Source organism: Thunnus thynnus, chromosome 20 (assembly GCF_963924715.1).
Source record: "Thunnus thynnus chromosome 20, fThuThy2.1, whole genome shotgun sequence".
Lineage (NCBI taxonomy): Eukaryota > Metazoa > Chordata > Actinopteri > Scombriformes > Scombridae > Thunnus > Thunnus thynnus.
The window spans coordinates 17,616,344-17,635,052 of NC_089536.1; the positions used below are offsets into that span (position 1 = coordinate 17,616,344).

Consider the following 18,709-nt stretch of genomic DNA (forward strand, 5'->3'; position numbering starts at 1 on the left):
GCTGGCTTATTGATTTGCTTTAAAGGAGAGTTTAGATTGAGGCTTGGTGTTGCATGTAATATGCAGTATAGTCATGAGTAAGCATAATCAGGCTGTTTATGGTACTTTCATAGTGGAATAAGGGCTGTGGGATTGAATTTCAAAGGCACCATATTATGTCTGTTGATAGAAGCTTACGTTGTCTGACTGGATTCACCGATCAAAGATGTCTACCTGTTGTAACCAGTAAAAGGTTGCAATCATTTGAAGCTCTCAGAATGAGGATGAGCCTGTCTTGACAGTCGAACATGTGTTTGACTTCTTGAAGCCCTCACTGAAGGGTGTTTCCTGCGATGGTGCTGAGTGAACAGCCGCCGCCATCAGCAACTACAAGTTTGTCACTAGTAAACCTGTAGTGAGATGTTGTGAGAGTGTAGCAAATTGTGAGCAAAGTCTCCTCTCGTCCTTTAGGCTTCCTCAGAGCGGGGGAGAGATGATCGATCCCTACGAAATACCAAACCCCCCCATCCCACATGCTCCAAATCCCCCACCAGCCAACCCTCCACCTTACCCTGGACCCAGAGGTAAGAAAAACAACTTATTTTTTTTACATGAATGCTTGTGTATGACAGGAAAATTATTTGCTGCTGTTGAAGTATTTGAAATAAAGGAAATGGAGGGATTTAAAGGTGAAAAGAAGGAAAGGACACAGTTAGAGGTGTTTAAGGTAAAAGGCTCTCAGGAGCACAGGGAATGCATTGTGTGTTTGTGTGTGTAAGGGGGGTGGGTTTCAGGGGTAAAAGGAGGGGGCAGGAATTCCAAATGCAGGAGAGACCAAGGCCGTGAATGAAAATGGATGAACTGAATCCTCTCCTCTCTCTCACAACAGCCAACGGCGTGAACGGTGGACCCGACGTCTCTTTCCTGCGAGCAGAGAGAGAAGTGGTAAGCCTCCTCATCACCTCCACAGACAGTTTGTGTGTCTTTTCCAGTCACCCTCTGGTTGTAATTTATCTCTGAGCAGCATAACAAACCAGTTGTCTCCTCCTTCAGGGGATCCTCAATCACTGTTTCGACGACATTGAGAACTTCATGGCCAAGCTGCAGCAGACAGCAGAGGCTGCAACGGTGCTGAGCCAGAGGAAGAAGAAAAAGAAGAAAAGCAAAAAGCAAAGTGCTGAAGGTGAAGACAGGGATACATGTTTGCAGATATTATTCACTTAAATATAGCTTAAAGTTGAAATAACACAGATATGAGTCCTGATAACTCTGTGGGTGATTCTTTTATTTTATTTATCACAGAGGATTTACTCACTGCAAAGGCTCGTCCCCCACCAGAGGAGGAATTCATTGATATCTTCCAGAAATTCAAATATTGCTTCAGCCTGCTGGTGTGTATTCAGTCAGGTGACATTTCATTTTCTCCGGTTATCTTGCTCTGCTACGTTGTATTAACCTGTTTATTTCTTTAAAGGCCCGTCTGAAATCAACCATCTCCAACCCTTCATCAGAGGAGCTGGTTCATCATGTATTCAAACCTCTGGATATGGTGAGTGAGTCTGTCCTGACCTTTACGTCGTCACCAACACCTGTTGTTGCTATCGCTCCAAACACGAGGCCTTGCCTTTTATAGAACATGACAAACGTCTTAAAATATATTTCCTGTCTATAATCATCACTGTGCCCCATGATGTCACGGTATTTACTACATGGATGCAGCTGAATGATAGATGGTATTTTAATTATTGACTTAACGGTTTAAAATGAGGATATGAGAGTAAGTTGCAGGACAAAAATATTTAAACGTCGTCACTGTGGTTAGCAATGTTGTCAGAAACTACAAGTTCCAAACAGTATTTACAGAGGGCAGTTCCCTGTGTGATAGCCTCATACACTTGATCTTGTTTGCGTGGCAGTACTTGTATGCAGGAACACTTTCTTGGTACACGCTTCTAAGACATTTGGCCAAGACCTCAGATTCAGTCTCCTTCTGACTGCTGTTTTGAATTATAGCAGTGACGTATTCCAGCTGTAAAAAAAAAAAATCCTGTATGACTTTCCTTATGAGCAAATGTTATCAGATTTTAAAAATGATTTGACACATGTTAACATTTACTTATTTTATCTATCTGTTCACGCCAAAACAAATTTGCTCCTATAATGTGGCGTCTGAAGTTTTGCTCACCACAAGTCAGCAGAGAGTGAAGGAATTTAATTCACACACATGCAGTCTTTAACTTATTTCAAGCCAAACGTGCATCACCATGCCTGAATTTTTCCATTCAAGTACGAATCAGGCCACCAGAGAATCAAAGGAATGGGTGTGTTTGATGTGTGTAAACTGGCACGCCTGAATGGAAACAGGCAGACATTATGAAAGATTTGAGTGGCCTCATATTTCTGGGATTGTATGGGACTCTACATGTAATTGCATCTGTTAGGCTTTTGTGTGCGTCTGTGCTCTCATTGTCAGCACTCTAACAAAAGAAAAAAGGCTGTGTTTAGCTTAATTTATCACTTTAATGTACCACCAAATCAAAAGAGGCATCTGTGTATAAACTTTTAACACACCAGCTGTCATTAAACTCTCATTAACAGGTCTTTCTTTGCGGAACGGGAGTGTTAACATTAGTTTTGTCTTATCTGGGTGTGTGCAGATGGTGAAAACGACAGGGGGACCAGGTCTTGGAGCCTCAGTGATCAGCCCCGCCCTGACTAGCTCTGCTGTGTCCCTGCTACAAGACAACCTGAATGAGGAGGAGCGGCAGCTGTGGACGTCTCTGGGCCACAACTGGACACTCCCTCGGTCAGTACCAACAATCACCGCCATAGATAAATATACATACATATACATACAGTACATGTATATATGTCTATGATCGCTGCCATCTGAGACCTCGTTAATCACGGTCATATGGTGCCACTTAACATGAAATATTTTTTGGCAATAACAGTAATGCAGTTTCACTTTATTTTTAATTAATGCTAATAAATCAAGCTGATAGAAGCTTATTATTAAATGTCGTATGCATCAGATATCGTCTGTTTGGCGTCAGATTCCTACAGTGAAACTTTATTTGCTTTATGATTCTTTAAGAAGCTGCTCAATACCTTTACATTGTTTTTTTGTTTTTTTTAGTATGTTTATGTGATATATATTTCTAACCAGCCACAAATATAATGGATGATGGACTTTAGGGGGATTTCTTGGGTATGAAAATGTTTTGGCACAAAACAGAAACAAAACTGGTATCAACTCACATAAAACTGAGTGAACCCTGTTTAACAGTAATCAGTGAAGTTTTTTTGGTTGAACTGTGAAATAAAACTCAGGTACAATGTCATTTTCTGCTCCCTCAGCTCTCAGCTCAGAGGGCCTGTACCTCCGTACACCCCTGTGTTCTCAGATGGCTGGAAGCCAGAAGCCTTGAGGGCAGACGGGCAGGTTTGGGAGGATCCAGTCGAGTCACAACACAAACATGAAGCCCTCCGAGTAAAACAAGAGGTACAGAATACCTGCGTACGACGTGGGCTAGACACTTGCTACGTTGTGTGTCAAAAGAGAGGAGTGCTCAAAATGTGTAAAAGCGCAACACAGGAGGTTGAACATAATAACAGACATGCAATGATGCATAAATATTAAGTGCAATAAGCACCAGAGCTCCACTTTTCCTTCAGAATACACCTTGTAGTTCAATAACAGTGTTCCCACTTGTAATTCAAGCATCTTATAAGGGGGATATTTTCACTCATCTTTACTCTCTTGACTAGTTGCCTATTTTTTCTTTCGAAATTTTACTCATGAAAGAGGAGCTCTTCTAAATCTGGTAGAAATGCTGTGCAAGCTGTGTGTGTGTGTGTGTGTTTAAAGAGCTTTTATTTCATCATCTCCATCCCTCTGCATGTCCTAATTGATTTCTCTCTACATGTTTATGCCCATATGTGTCCGTCACATTCATGACTGTCCACCTCATTTTCACCCGCAGCAGCAACAGCCACCACAGCCATCCGGGCCTCCCGACACCCACGTCATCGATGAAACGTAGGTCACCTTTAAGGAGCGACTCAATCAACTGCTATTATTTAACCTCCCTCTGCGTGATTAACAGCATCTGCCTACTTTCCTCCTCAGAGACGGCAGCACACTCCCACCAGAGCCTGAGAGACTCTACAGCTGCAGCTACCCCTTCATCGCCAGGAACAGCAGCGAGCTTTCAGTGCAGCAGGGCGAGACGCTAGAGGTAATGAAGTCACAGTTGCACTGTAAAACATTACAGAGTAACACACTAAAACACCAGTTGATTACTATCCTTTGCCTACATTCAGTAAAAGCTTCTATTTGTAAATGTCCATCTTACGTTCTTCTGTTTTGGGATTCGGCACATCAACAGATTTTAAGGTAACTCTAATTTTTCCTCGTTGGTTTTTAAGGATCTGTGTGTTTTAACAAAGACAAACACAGAAAAACATTTTGGTCATCCAGTTAGGAGATTCATGTGAAAAACATTCATTAGTTAGGAGCAAAATATAAATGGATTTTTATGATAATTTTAAAAATGTTTAAAAAAAAAAAAAAACTTCTGGGGCACCCCCATATTTTTCAGTGCAGTATGATTTTTTGTTGATGTGTAAAAATTAATAAAAGACACAATTACCAAGATCTCTGGAAAAACTAAGACATGACATCATGTTTAAATGAAGGACAACTCATCCTTTGATAATGTAATGATTATGTTATTTTCTGTTAGCAAAACCTATGCTAACTACAATTAGCATTCAAATTTAGAAAAATATGATTAGTGAAGAATATAACTACAATCTACAATAATGTAGTTATTGACCTGTCTTCAAAATGTAGGAATGTTGACAAAATTTAAAAACTATCTGTTATTTTGCTTTGTTTAAGGCCTAAAAACTTTAAAACTAAACCTCTAAAGTAAATTACCAATTTACTAAATATGACCTTTAAAAAAATATTTTACTCAATGTAAGATCGAAATCAATAAAATCAAATGCTCTTGATGAGATAACAGGCTTTATGTTAATTAAAAAGTCTGTAGATACCTAAAATCTAAATTACTAGAGGGGGTATCTTACTCCAGATAGGGGGGTATGATGAGCTTATTTTTTTGTATTTGCTATTACAGTAGAACTACATTTAATACTCTGATAACATATTACCCCACAAAATATGTTGCTTTATACATAATGATACTGTACACAGTGAAATCACATTGAAATACCTTGTATCTTTTCAGTAAATTGACAATGTTCTTAAGGGGGTGTCTTCCCCATCTTACCCTACTGTTGGAGTTTCTTTATTCATTGGTGATCAGTTTTATTTATATATTATTTGTCCTAGAGGTTTAAGATTTATTTTATAAGTGAGTTGTACATTTTTTAAAATAAGCTTACACTGTAGGTGAGAAAACAAGCTGAAAATATATGACTTGGCTTGAATTCATATGAGTAATATTGAAAGAATTTTTATTTTTGTGGAGGTGGTTATTTTTGTTGGGTGTATTCTGTGGATGCATCACTGACAGCGAGTGTGTGTGTGTGTGACAGGTGATTGAATCATCCAAGCGCTGGTGGAAATGTCGTAATCGGTTCAACCAGATCGGCTTTGTTCCCTTCAACATCCTGGAACCCATGGCTCACATAGACAGCCCTGTCACCAACAAACCCCCCAGCGTAAGACACAACTGCTCGCACGCATCGCACTATTTTTGAACTGCTTAGCTTTCCATATCAAACAGGCGCTCTCACCTGTACATACCTGAGTGAATTCCAGTGTACTTTTTCTCTCTCTCTCTCTCTCTTTCTCTTTCTCTCCACTCCACATTCCTGCAGGCTCCAGCCCCGCCTCCCCTCGCCAAGACTTTCTCTGCAGTCCCACCCAGCCCTCCTGCTGCTCCACCCCAGACCCCGTCACCCCAGCGCCCACGCAGCTTACCGCCGTACAGCCAACATATACCAGCTGCAGAGGACACAGATAAAGGTAGCAAACTACAGTATATGTCATAGCGTAGGAGGTGTGGGTGTGTCACATTTAAATGTTGTGATAAGGTGGTTTGACTATAGGGAGCTATAATGTCCCAGATTCCTGCAAAGGTGCTGCGTAACTGTGAGTCAGAGATTAAAAACACAAAGGAAGATATGGGATGGACAGTGGTGGGAAAACTACCGGAATGCCTCACTGGTATTTCCTTTAAGTATAATTTTAATTGTAGATAGCTTTGTTTTTAAAGAAGTTAGTCGGGATCTGCCTTTAATTGGAAACAAAACCCATTAAAACTTAAAACAATCCAAAAACTCTCACCGCAAGGTCCATTTAGTGGCTGTTCTGGATCTTTTGAACTTTGAATCACAATCTTCTTCAGCAGAGGAGTTTGCCAAGTTCTCACTGACTTGTAGATGGTCAAAATTAAAGTTTTTGAGCACTTTAAGGACTTCTTGTTAATAGATACAGATTACTTATGTTGACTGTCACCACAGCTGGCCTGTTTAAGATGCTTATGGCCAAAAATATTATACTCAAACAATAACAAGCACACAAAAAGATACACATTAGTTTGCAATGAGGTAGTTTTCTACAATGGGAATCAAATGATTGCCTTCAATTGTGTGAAGCCTGACTCTACATTATCATTTGGGCATTAAAAGGCTTAAATATTACCATTATTTCTTTCACCTCCCGTCTTCTCAGTCATGTTGGTGAATGATGAGCTGCTCCAGAGGCTGACCAATGGAAAGGCCCATCTGAACAAACCCCTGGTCATCCCTCGTTCCTCGGACACCTCCGTTCCTCTGAACTACACTTCCCCTCCAGAGGAAGTAGCCGAGTGGCTCAGAGGGAAGGGCTTCAGTGAACCGTGAGTAACGTCACAACTGCGGACCGCAGATCAGATTACACACTGGGAGTACTAACAGTTCCATCAACACTGATTTATAGATTTGAAGGGAATGAAATAGAAAAGACGGGAATGTAATTAACTACTGTGCAGAGGTGTATTCTGTGTAAATGTTATCATGACGTAGATTCTTTATTGTTTGGAGTCTGGCTTTAGAGTCACTTGTGTTTTGTGTCTCTCAGGACGGTGTCATGTTTGGGAGTGCTGACAGGCCCCCAGCTCTTCTCCCTCAACAAGGAAGAGCTACGAGCTGTAATTCCAGATGAGGGCGCCAGAGTGTACAGCCAGCTCACTGTGCAGAAATCTATGCTAGAGGTCAATTAGTTTTCACCTTATCACCACACAGCGTGCTCGTTGACAGCAACGCTCTGACTCTTTTTTACCTTTATCTGTTCTAATCTGTTCTTGTTTTCTGCAGGATGCCAGAAGGGCCACAGAGTTGGAGGCAGTCATGGAAAAGCAGAAAATGAAGGTTGATTTGAAACTGGAGAGCAGCACATTGTGAGGAGCAGGTGTCTACATCACGAGGAGTGTCGGATGAGGGGATTGTGTTCTTCTGGTAGAGCTGTCACTTAACAACGGACTCTTGAATTTTTAAATATATTTACCAGAGAACAAACACTCGACAGTGACTTCAAACATGTCTATGAAGGGCATCATGCCATCATGGTCATTATGACATATCTGGTTCATCTCAAGACCAAAGTATTTGGCAGTGATTGAGAAATGAAGCTTTTAATTGAAGCAGGACTGTGCTAATTAGATAATTTAACATTAAAATTCATTTCTTTGTAAAATATCTTCAATTTCATGTGAAGTTTTCTTCACATCTAATTTCTGCTTAGGACTAACTTAAACAAGCTGTATTTATCTTTTGTTTGTAAAATACTAATGTAATAATTCATCCATGATTAACACACCGTCCATGACGAGAAACTCAAGCACGCAATAAAGGTTCAAATGTGATTTTTTTTTAATTGAGAACTTAAAGAAAGATTTCCAGCAGAACATAAACAGATATGACTTCACACATTAGGTAAAGCAATGCATCCTTTAAAATCTGCTTTACATTTAATTATACATTTATTCATGAAGGAATTTGTCCAAATTGGGTCAAAATTTCAATTTATGACTAATAATAAAAGGTGTGTACAGTTTTAGCATAATTTCCATTGTATCATTTCTGAACCTACTGCTTCACATGCCAACACTAACTCTGCCATTCTTACCATTTATTTTCAGTATGTTAAATAACAGAAATTATGACAGAAACAAATTATAAAACAAGAGACTTGCCACCAATTTAAACAAGCATTTACTTATACAGGCCAATCTGACCCGTTTCCCTTCACTACTGGCAGCATAAAATAAAACTTGATCAGTTAAAAAAAAAAAAAAAAGAAAGAAAACAGGACATGTTGAGAGACATAAGGGAGACACTAATACTAGATTTAAAACCTCTTCCTTTTGAATTTGTGTATGTAAAACTTTATCAAACTAAGTAGACAAATATGTGGAGAGACATCTGACATCAGTTGCAGTTTACCAGGAGCTGGTGAAAAGAATCTTCAGAGGGAGATAAAACTTGATAGGACAAAGGCTTTTCAGACTATGACAATCAGCAGGCCCAAAAAAAAAAACCAACAAAAAAACCAAAACATATTTACAGACATATTCTATATCAAAAAAAAAAAAAGTCAGTTAATAATAAGTTGAATATGGATGAGTTACATTTTATACTCGAGTCCAGCAGACCATCAGTTTATGCTTGCTTTTTCTATTGGAATCATTGTAGGGTAGTTTATAACAACACATGGGATGTATTTGATACAGACAGACTACCAAATTACAGATTTGGGTATTGCAATACACTACTGATCAATAACTAACCACCCCCCAATCCATACAATCTGATATATCTGGATGCTAGAAAGGTGACTTCATACAATATTTCAGGTATAACTGTAAAAGCAAACAAAGGAGCCAGGCGGGAGAACGAAGGGGTCAAGGCAAGGACTGTGTGTGGAACATCGGGTCATTATATGGACAGAACAGCTGAGAGAGAGACACAGGAGGAGGTTGTGTGTTGTGGTGGATGGAGTTTGGTCTTCAGAGGTCCCCCATGTCCCTGTCCTCTGCCCGGCGGGAGTCTGATCTGCCGTTCACACCGTCCCTCCTGTCGCGCTCTCGCTCCCGTGAACGATCTCTGGACGAGCGCTCTCGGTCTCTGGACGACCTGGTGGATAAGATCGTACAAGATATTCAATGACGTGACACAGATACAGGAGCACAGAGAAAGAAGTGTATTTATAAACAGTCAAATTATAAAACTGGCAATGTTGAGGTTTATTTTGAGTTTATGATCACCAGACGTGTGCAAAAGAACATAAAAACACTAACACATTTGCAAGCTTCTGCCAAAAAATTATTGTAATACCATGAGTTGTGTCCAAGGACTGTTGTCACTATTTATAAACCTTGAAACAGTTTGTTAGATGAACAAGTGATTTATTTAACACCCCACACCTACAACAGATCCTGCTGTGCTGGTTTGCACTAGTTATACAGTATCTTGCCACAATTGTCTGTCACCTTTTTTAGCTTTTCAACAGTTTCAATAGGGACATTCCTACTGGAACAACTAGAACCGATGAAGATGAAGAGTAATATCCAAATACTGAAAGTGAGGCTAAGGTTATAAGTATATTTGGGACCACATAGGACTTCCAACAGTGTTTGAAATGTGTTCAGTGTAGACTGAGTGTTGTCCGTTGATAATCTATTTTCCAGAGACATATTGGTGCTTTTGTCACACCATAAAAAAAGTTTTAGGGATAAAAAAAAAGAAAAAAAACAGTTAAAAGTCAAAATAAAACTGTTTTATACTGCCAAAGCAGAGAGGAAAACTTAAGTCTGAGACAAAGCTATAAAACGTTTTGTAGATTTTTTTATTTACTAATAAAAGCATCCATCTTGACGAGTCTAAAAGAAATTTATACTTGAAAACCCAAGCAAAGCCCAGAGATAGCCGTCTAACCAGCCACAAGACCCTGCTGTGAACTGTGAGCTTTGTTTACTTGTGTCTGGAGCTCTGCTCGTGGCTGTGACGGTGGCCTCTGCTGCGGGAGCGGGACCTGCTGCGATGCCGCCTCCTCCTCTCCCTGGAGCGTGAGCGTGAGCGACGCCTGTCTCGTGACGTGGAGCGTGAGCGCCTCCTTCTACGGTCACGAGAACGGGACCTGATAAAAAAATAAACACTTTAGAATTTATCTGAATACGTTTTGAGCAGAATTAGATAATGATGAATACAGTTTATATAGATATACAGCTGGAAACTTTCTCACCTTCTATGCTCTCTGCTCCGTGATCTGGTCCTATGAAAAACAGGGATGACAAAACCAAAAGTTTAACAGTAAAACATACACTTCATTAAAAAAAAAAAAAAAAAACTGCCACAGTTGTCATCAGGATTAGAAATGTCTTCACTCACCTCCTCCTCATCCTCTCCTCTTTCTCCCTCTCTTCTCGTCTCTTTAAGCGCTCCTGGTTCCTTTTCTCCTGCTTGTCGACCACCGTTTTCTGATCACATGAAAACATAGTATCCAATTAGATTTCAAACATACTTAACCCATTTCTCAAGACAGTTTATGACCCATCTTTTTCTTTTCTGTACGTCTTCCAATAATTGTATATATGAGATACTCATATTTCTGTAGTAATGGCTTTAAAGTGTACATGGTAAAACATACTTTTAGTTGGTCCAGTTTCTCTCTGATCTGGATGAAGCCCAGGTGAAGCTTCCCACCAAAATGGTCTGCCAGACGACGGTCGTTGTCATGGAGACCCAGGTAAGCGGAGCACACCTCACACACCCGCAGCTTCTGCTGCTGGAAACTGGAGGCAGGCATGGAGTTTCTGTATTCTTCCTGAGAGGACAAACAAGAGATAGAAGAGAGGCATTGAAGGATCAATGGCTGGTGTGAGAAAAGAAACACCACACCCCTGTAAGCTGGAAGTACTTTACAAGCACTCTCACCTCTGCATCCTTCTTCCTGGTGCGGACTTTCTCCACTTCCTGCAGCACCTTCTGGGCTTCATCCACATTTCCCTCAGCTCCGAGCTGCTCTGCCTTGGCCAGGAGCTTCCCGATTTCCTCATTCAGCTCGTGGACTTTCTCTGCCTACAATACAGCCCCAAACAACAATTTATATGTGATCATGTCCAGCCCAAAACACACTGTTATAGTAAACTGGATGCTGCATAAAAAAAGTTAAAGACTTGGTTTATACAAGTCAAATATGTAATTTCACAATATGTGTACAAAAATCCTTTTTACTCACCTTTGCTGCCACCTCAGCACTGATCTCTTCTTGAGTCTCAGCCAGGCGCTTCTTGGCTAGTTCTGTCCTCCGGTCACAGTCAGCAATGAATGACTCCAGGTGATCCACCGCCTTTAAAAAGAGAGGAAATTATTAAAACTGAATAAAGACTCAAACATCTGACCCTGTAGAGCTGTGCTGATTTTTTTTTTTATTTTTTATTTGGTCATTTTTGCCTTTATTGGATAGTGAAATGGCAAACAGGACGCAAGGGGAGTAAATAAACTGTGCTGATTTTTAAATTATTTGGTTTGCAGTGATCGACACACACAAACAAAAGCAATTCATAACTGTCAGTCGAGGGTTTTCCCTTGAGGTGATAACACTTCAGTTAACTCAGCATGTATGTGAGTTTTATCCGCTCATCCAACAAACCCTGAAAATTGAATTTTCTAGGCTACACCTACAGTTTCCTATTTTCACTCAACACATGTTATCTAAACAGGACTGTGGTCATTTTGTTGCTGCAACTCAATGACATAAGTGGAAAACACCATTACAGTAATTATGTTTATATAGTAAACAGTGCAGTTACTGTGGGCTTCTCAAAGTGGTAGTACTTCATACTGATCTGAAACTGCTTTTGTTTGCTGTTAACTGTTTAACTTTAATACTAAAAGATGACAGCAAGTATACAGCTCTTACAAAGTCAGCCATCCACTGTTATTACGATTGCAGCACATTTGTATTATTTATGGTAGCACATCACTTACGTCAAGCTCAAAAAAGAGATCTCTCTCCTTGGAGGCAATTTCATAATCTGCCCGAAGTGCCAGGTCATGGATCTTCGTGCACTCTCCCAGGTCCATACGCTATCAGCAAAAACAAGCAGACATGACTCAAACTGCAGGAATTCAAATATGAATGAATGACATAAAACAAGCTGAGATTACTGATAGAACATAGTACTGATATATTGTGAAGAATCAAGAGTGTTTTTAAAGCGTTCAATGCACTGAAATAGATCCTGGTATCATTACTGGGTGCTATGAGCAACATTGTAGGCCACTTACAGTTCCAGACAAGATGTCGTGTGGACAGCAGTTGAGAAGATGACTTTTGCAGACTCGCTCGTCAGTGAACTTGACCCTCTGCCGTGTCTCATCCCCTGAAACAGTCCAAAAAAAACAACCAATGAGAAAGACCTCACATATTTGTCAGCAGGGGCGAGGTATCCAGTGCTTTAACATATTTTTACTGTGATTGCAATACATTAATGGGTCAGACACATGTCACAATAACTGCACTCAAAAGATTCTGTGCCCAAATCAAAATCCTATATTTCTAAATGTCTCTATTATTTACCAGTAATAGAGTAACTGTGCCTCTGTTGGTGTGTCAACATAACAGAAGTAAATGTTACATGTGGCTCTGTGTGTACTCTACGTGGCACTCTCTGCTATTCTTGGTGCTTACCTTAACCAAGCCTCAATGAAACTGTAACAATATCAGAGCCTCAAATCAGTTTAGCTTGTGATAAGGCTCAGTGTCCACTCTGTAAATGTGGAGCATTATGAGTAAGGGCACATTACTGGTAAATGGCTTCAAAGCTACCTTATATTACATGTCAACACATTAGTTAAAAATGTGCCTATGACTGTGATAAGATATGTAATAATTCCAGACAATTGTTCCAGCCAAGCCCTTTACAGATATGAAACACTGAAAAGAAATTCAAAACAAAAATACAAATGAAATCCAAGGAAAGAAATTTGGTTTATACACACTGCGATCTGCACCACATACTGTACCCTTCTGCATCTTCAAGACCTCAGCTGCAGAATTTTAAACCCGCTGTAGAAAAGTATAAATTGGAACAGTTTTCTTGCCCATACCTGTAGTAAGAAGTTGGGAGTCATACACAAGTCAGATTGTAAATGATGTGTGCAAAGTTTTTTGTCTCGACTGAAAATTGCCTTCTATAAAACAAGACGTCTAATGGAAAACTGCTCGTTTGGATTCAGCGCGACCAGACGTCTTAGCTCAAGCTGTATAATACTGCTCCAAATTTTAATTCTAGTGCCATTGAAGAATTAAAAAAAAAAAAAAAAAATCTACAATAACTTCCGGAAGGCAAACATATTGTTTGGATATTCATCATAACAGCTTTAAAAATTATGTGTGACTCACGGCTCGATGAACATGAGGCTTTTCTGCAACTCCTTTGCAGATTGATGTAGGCTGGCAAAGATACACTGAACCTTAATGAATAAAATAAAGGGGCCACAATTGTTCAGTTTGTATGCAACATATGTTGGGAAGAATTTGATATTAATCTCATCACACATACACCCACAAACTCACAACACAAATCCACTCGCACTGGACAGATCGAATTATCAACTTATTAAAAAGGATAATCCACAGGGCTTCAGTTCAATTCAATCAACTGTCAGGATGAACCTGATTTATAAGATGGCAGAGCAGCAATAAGCTGTTGTTTTCTGCCCATGACAGCTGATTTACATGTTAATGTTTGTATCCAAATGGCTGAAAACTGCTGCTAAAATTAGACTTTTGAACGTCATGCTTTAATAAAACAGAAATGATATATAAATGATAGTATCTTCCTTATTATGAACAGATTTGCATTAGTTCAGTTCATGAAGTACACAGGGACAGATAGACATCACTTATAAAATTATTTTTTTATTTATAGTTAAAGCAGATGCAGGAACAACCAATTAAGACAAAATTATTATCTATATTTACATGTGTTTATTTAGTAAAATGAAGTCTGTTTTACGTGAGTGCTGCACTTACTAAGTGATATTCTAAGATCCTTGAACCACACTTAATTATTTCCATTTAATGCTGCTTTAAACTTTCGTTCCAGTAATTTCATGAACGAGGTTTTACTGGTTACTCTACTGATGGAGATTTTAAATACAAAACACATGATCAACTTAAAACATAAAATACGATGCACTGATATAGAATAAATTACCCAGCAGTATATAAGTACCTAACATTATCTCCATCTCACAATAAACATTACTAAAATGCTACATAACCATTAATGCATTAGCAATAACAGTTAAAGAACTGTAACATAATAAAACACATACACGGGTCATTCTACTACACTACGAGTACTTTTAGTTTTGATACGTACTTGTGTATGTATATAAAAGTAGGACTTTCAGTTTTAAATTGTCTTTCACCACTGGCAACATTGTACTACTGAGGTTGAATGCATATTAATCATCAATCATCGTCAGCGGGATATGAACATCTGTGATAAACACATCGCTATAGACTGTCTGAAACGTGATGGATAACAAAAATAATTTTATTTACAGGTGCCATATTTTAAATTGCCATGTTTATTTTATATTCATTTAATTATTTAAGTTGTTTTTTGTCCCAGATAATTTTTTATTTGAACACTGTATGGTTAGAGATGTTTTTGTTGAGTTTAGAAGAGAATATTTTAAAATGAGCGGGGGAAATTAAACTTTAAATTTCTTATAGTTATAATGTCTTATTTAAATTAATGTTCTGTTTAATTCGTTATTCAGTTTATTTCATTACTTTATTCAGTGATCGTAGGCTATTCAGTGTTTGGGGTCTATGTTAGCAGTGTACCTGTTAAAGCAGAAAGACAATATGCACACTTCAGTATTTATTTATTGCAAGTCATATCGTCATCGCAATACTGAACGATGTTATGTGAACAATGTTGCACATTGCAGATTTTCCCCATAACGTACAGGCTAATATTAATATTGTGCGTTTGTCACTTCTTACATTATAACATTAGCAATCAGCCAGTTTATCACAACGCTGAATTTAGCATCTGATTCGGGGGTTAAAAAAAAAAAAAGATATTTAGTGACTGATTGTCCATTTTTGCACCACTTACTTGTGGAAAGGTGTTAAACATTGTAGGACAAGCCTTAACACTGTTTAAACACATTTCAAGATCTATGAAACCTTTATTTTGTCGAAAACAGAAAAAAGCGTGATTTCACTTATATTTCTCTTTTCAGACCACATTAGACCAGGTCCAGATTAAGAACCACCATACTTACACTTGTCATATCTAGACTAGATTGACAAGGAGACCAGAGAGACTCATTAAAACAGAGTTTCAGATTTGTGAAACCTTTATTCCATTTGTGAAAACAGTAAAAAGAGTGATTTCCTTGATATTTCTACATCCATCAGACCAGATCCAGATTAAAAAAAACCCACAAATTTTAGACTTAAAAACAATCTTGGGAGTCTCCTTGGTAATGTCCAGTAAAGTCCAGATCTGACAAGTCTAAGTACAGTGGTTTTGAAAGGGAAAAAAAGCAGGGGAATCGCCCTTTTTTCTGTTTTCACAAATAGAATAAAGGTTTCACAAATCCTAAAGTGGATTTACAGCAAAACTGTGTTTTAATGAGTCTCTGGAGTCTCCTTGTTAATCTAGTCCAGATTTGAAATGTCTAAGTATAGTGGTTTTTGACCAGGATCTGGTCCAATGTGGTCTGGATGGGAAAAAAGCAGTAAAATTGCCCTTTTTTTAGTTCTCACAAAGAGAATAACGGTTTCACAAATCTTAAAGTGGGTTTAAACAGTGTTAAGGCTTTTGCTACAATGTCTAACACTTTTTCACAACCGTAAGTGGTGAAAAAACGGTGAATCAGTCGCTAATATATACTATTTTTGTTTCCCTTAAGGCCCTCTCCACTGAAAAATAAGTTTTGCTTCTTGTTCCTACAGTTGAATGTTTCAACTTCAATGTGCAGAGTGATGTATGTGCAAAGTTTGACACTAGAAGGCTAATTTCACATTTATCTGCTGAAACTGTGAAGTTTCTCTGAGCTCAGTGAAAATCTGATTTTAAGAGGCAGGCCTATGAGCATGATTGTGACATCACAATTAGTTTGGAAGCCAATCCTGAACCAAAGAGTATGATGTGGAAATATGAAGCCTCCAGTGAACAAACACTGATAATGGACTTTACAGTGTAGTAGGAGACATCTTGTGTCCAGCAGTTAAACTTATAAGATTAAATATATTTGCATTTTTATAGATTCATGAATGGAAAATGAGGGAGACGGAGTAGATGTCATCTCAATGATTTTAACAAGGTAATTTAGTTAAGTTTTGTGGAAAAAACATACTAGACACATATTATTATTAAAAGTAGAGTATTTTATACACATCTTAAACCATGTCTGGAGGGGTCTTAAACTTTCTATCTTAACCCCGAATCGGAAGCTAACTTCAGCGTCGTCAGTTTCTCGGTTAATTTAAACCAACGTTAATTTAACAACAACTTGTAGGCCTGAGGCGACGTCTTGTTGTTCGTTAAAAGTGAAACAACTTTCTGTATTAAGAATGTAGTGTTAACACGGTAGTTAGCATTAACGTTATTTACTGAACTAATTATTAATAGATTACTACCGGGGTAACTTATGGTGTTCACAGCTTGGTAGTATAGCGCCTAACGGTTCCGTAACTTGAACACTAACGTTAACGTTAGCTAAGAATAGTTAAAACGAAACTAATGACGTGACAAAATCCTAATTCAAAAATAGCCACGGTGGATACAAACATTAAAACCTAACGTTAATCCCAAAAAGGCTCCTTGAATCTAACGTTACTGTGTTTTAAACAGCCCTCTGCAGTACATCCATTCATGCAGGCCTGTCCATCACACGCCAACACCAGCCAGCCTCAGCGGCGGCTCCATCTTGGCTAGCTAACGTTAGCTCAGCTAGCATGCTACAGCAACTCACCATCCCTCGCTGTTCCCATCAGCTGGTCGAGCAAAGCTCTCATTTGAGCTTGGGCAGACATTATTGTGGACCTTCCGTCGATAATGCTATATTAAAAAAATTAAGCAACTGAAAAACAGTTCCTTAGTGTTTTGTTATGTTATTTGATTGTTTATTCGTCCGAGCATCGCCTCTCGCAGATTTTCTCTATTTCGTGGTGGACTCGTCAGTTTCCTTTTTATAGTAGGGAAATGACGTCACGTTCGGCCGTTGCGAGTCCGTTTAAAGGCCAAGGAAGGCAGACCCGTTAAGGGCGGGCTCTCGGTCTGAAATAGACCAATCGCAACGTTGGAGAATAGAGGGATGAACCAATCAGAGCGATAATGGTGGGTACATTTAGTGTTCTATATTTTGCCCTGAGTTTAGCCTCTCAGGTAGTAGCTTCTCACAGTCTGTCGTCACCTACTTGCTCTCCCAACTACAACCTATATTTAGGTTAAAAAACAAAAAACAAACAAATTAAAAAACGACTTATTTTCATTTTTATAAACTTTCTTTTCAGCATTAACTTCATCAGGTTTTTGTTGCTTGAGTTTTTTTTTGTTTGTTTGTGTTTCTTCTGTTCTTGGGTGTGTATGTGTAGATTTTTTTTTACAGCAAAAGGAAAATTACCACTCATGGGAAATTTGTGTGGAACTCCCATTTTTCTAACATTCAATGAGAAACAACATGGCTTCTCCCATATAAATTTGAACCCCCAACATATTGAAAGAAGTACATTACAAAATTGTGCATAATACTCAAGATTTGTGGATATCGATAACAAGTGAGATTTTTATAAACATTGAAATAGACACAACTAAACATTTATTTTATGAATGTCAGTATACATCAGGATTCTGGAAAAATAAGAGGATTATTTTGATACTCCAACCAACCATTCAATTAAACTTGAAGCCAAGGATGTAAAACTATACTATGAAAACAAAAACCAGACAGTTCAACAGACTGTCAATTAATTAATCTTACTGGGAAAATTTCACATCCATAAAGTTCTCGGGGTCTTACCCATCGTTTGAACTTTTCATGATGGAATTCAGAAAATATTTTGAGTCTTATCCAACTTATAAACAATAAGAAATGTGCACATACAGTTAGTATGCTCTGATATATTTTTTTGATTTTATTGCCTACCTTTTCTGTTAAGTTATTTTTCTATTTATTTATTATTACTACTTTCACTCTTTGTCCTGTTACCATGCTGAATGTATCAACTAACTGAAAGTGAAGTCATGCCCTTTATGTTATTTCATTATAATGCCTAATTATTGTCTGTTATTGTATTATTGTCACACATGTTGTAAGTGACGCTTTCTATAAATACAGTAGTGGAAAGGGAAAAAAAGTTATATTTAGGTTTAGTTTAGAGAAGGTTAATGTTAAGCTTAGAGTCGTGGTTTGGATTTGGGTGTGTAAATCTTCAACACCTGAGAGACAAATTCAGGGCATAACAACTAAATGATATTTGTATTACGTATTGTACGTATCTCATGTACGTAGCTTGAGTATGATTTGTTTACGCAGCTACAATTGACATGGATGCAGCAAGGAAATTTCTGGGTGTTGTGGAAGTTTCTGGAGAGAGTGTGCAGCAGCTGTTGAGAGAGCCTAAAGGCTTCTCTCAACAGCTGAAAAATAGAGAATTTATAGCAGAGTGGGGAATGAG

The 18,709-nt window shown here is 38.4% G+C and overlaps 2 protein-coding genes across 10 annotated transcripts in view; one reads left to right on the top strand and one right to left on the bottom strand.

Annotated features, from left to right (window-relative positions):
- Nucleotides 1–8,328, top strand: part of LOC137172458 (epidermal growth factor receptor kinase substrate 8-like protein 1) — a 15,799-nt gene extending 7,471 nt beyond the window's left edge. For all 5 annotated transcript variants that reach the window (XM_067576886.1, XM_067576883.1, XM_067576884.1 and 2 more), the window contains 14 exons: nt 451–563; nt 869–924; nt 1,033–1,162; nt 1,282–1,370; nt 1,454–1,528; nt 2,637–2,785; nt 3,340–3,484; nt 3,966–4,021; nt 4,112–4,220; nt 5,548–5,673; nt 5,833–5,980; nt 6,689–6,854; nt 7,076–7,208; nt 7,312–8,328. In XM_067576886.1, coding sequence (XP_067432987.1) covers nt 451–563; nt 869–924; nt 1,033–1,162; nt 1,282–1,370; nt 1,454–1,528; nt 2,637–2,785; nt 3,340–3,484; nt 3,966–4,021; nt 4,112–4,220; nt 5,548–5,673; nt 5,833–5,980; nt 6,689–6,854; nt 7,076–7,208; nt 7,312–7,398 — 1,582 coding nt within the window. In that variant the 3' untranslated portion in view covers nt 7,399–8,328. The remainder of the gene's footprint in view (nt 1–450; nt 564–868; nt 925–1,032; nt 1,163–1,281; nt 1,371–1,453; nt 1,529–2,636; nt 2,786–3,339; nt 3,485–3,965; nt 4,022–4,111; nt 4,221–5,547; nt 5,674–5,832; nt 5,981–6,688; nt 6,855–7,075; nt 7,209–7,311) is intronic.
- Nucleotides 7,849–17,231, bottom strand: luc7l (LUC7-like (S. cerevisiae)). 5 transcript variants are annotated; one of them, XM_067576893.1, is made up of 12 exons: nt 17,005–17,229; nt 13,403–13,473; nt 13,024–13,107; nt 12,286–12,380; nt 11,986–12,084; nt 11,234–11,344; nt 10,930–11,073; nt 10,643–10,819; nt 10,384–10,472; nt 10,238–10,267; nt 9,971–10,132; nt 7,849–9,129 (listed from the first exon to the last, which is right to left on the bottom strand). In XM_067576893.1, the coding sequence occupies exons 3-12, from the start codon at nt 13,031–13,033 to the stop codon at nt 9,003–9,005; spliced, it is 1,044 nt and encodes a 347-aa protein (XP_067432994.1). In that variant the 5' UTR covers nt 13,034–13,107; nt 13,403–13,473; nt 17,005–17,229; the 3' UTR covers nt 7,849–9,002. The 5 variants fall into 5 exon arrangements, with proteins under 5 accessions (XP_067432994.1, XP_067432993.1, XP_067432996.1 ...); XM_067576892.1 differs by having other exon boundaries at nt 13,024–13,473; XM_067576895.1 differs by lacking the exon at nt 13,024–13,107 and having other exon boundaries at nt 17,005–17,070.
- Between the last annotated feature and the right edge of the window lie 1,478 nt (nt 17,232–18,709).

Coding starts and splice junctions, on each gene's coding strand:
- luc7l (XM_067576891.1), bottom strand. CDS start 17,065: ATGTCTGCCCAAGCTCAAATGAGAGCTTTGCTCGACCAGCTGATGGGA. Junction 10,820..10,929: donor CCAGGAAGAAGGATGCAGAG/GTGAGAGTGCTT, acceptor TTGTCCTCTCAG/GAAGAATACAGAAACTCCAT. Junction 10,473..10,642: donor AGAAACTGGACCAACTAAAA/GTATGTTTTACC, acceptor TCATGTGATCAG/AAAACGGTGGTCGACAAGCA.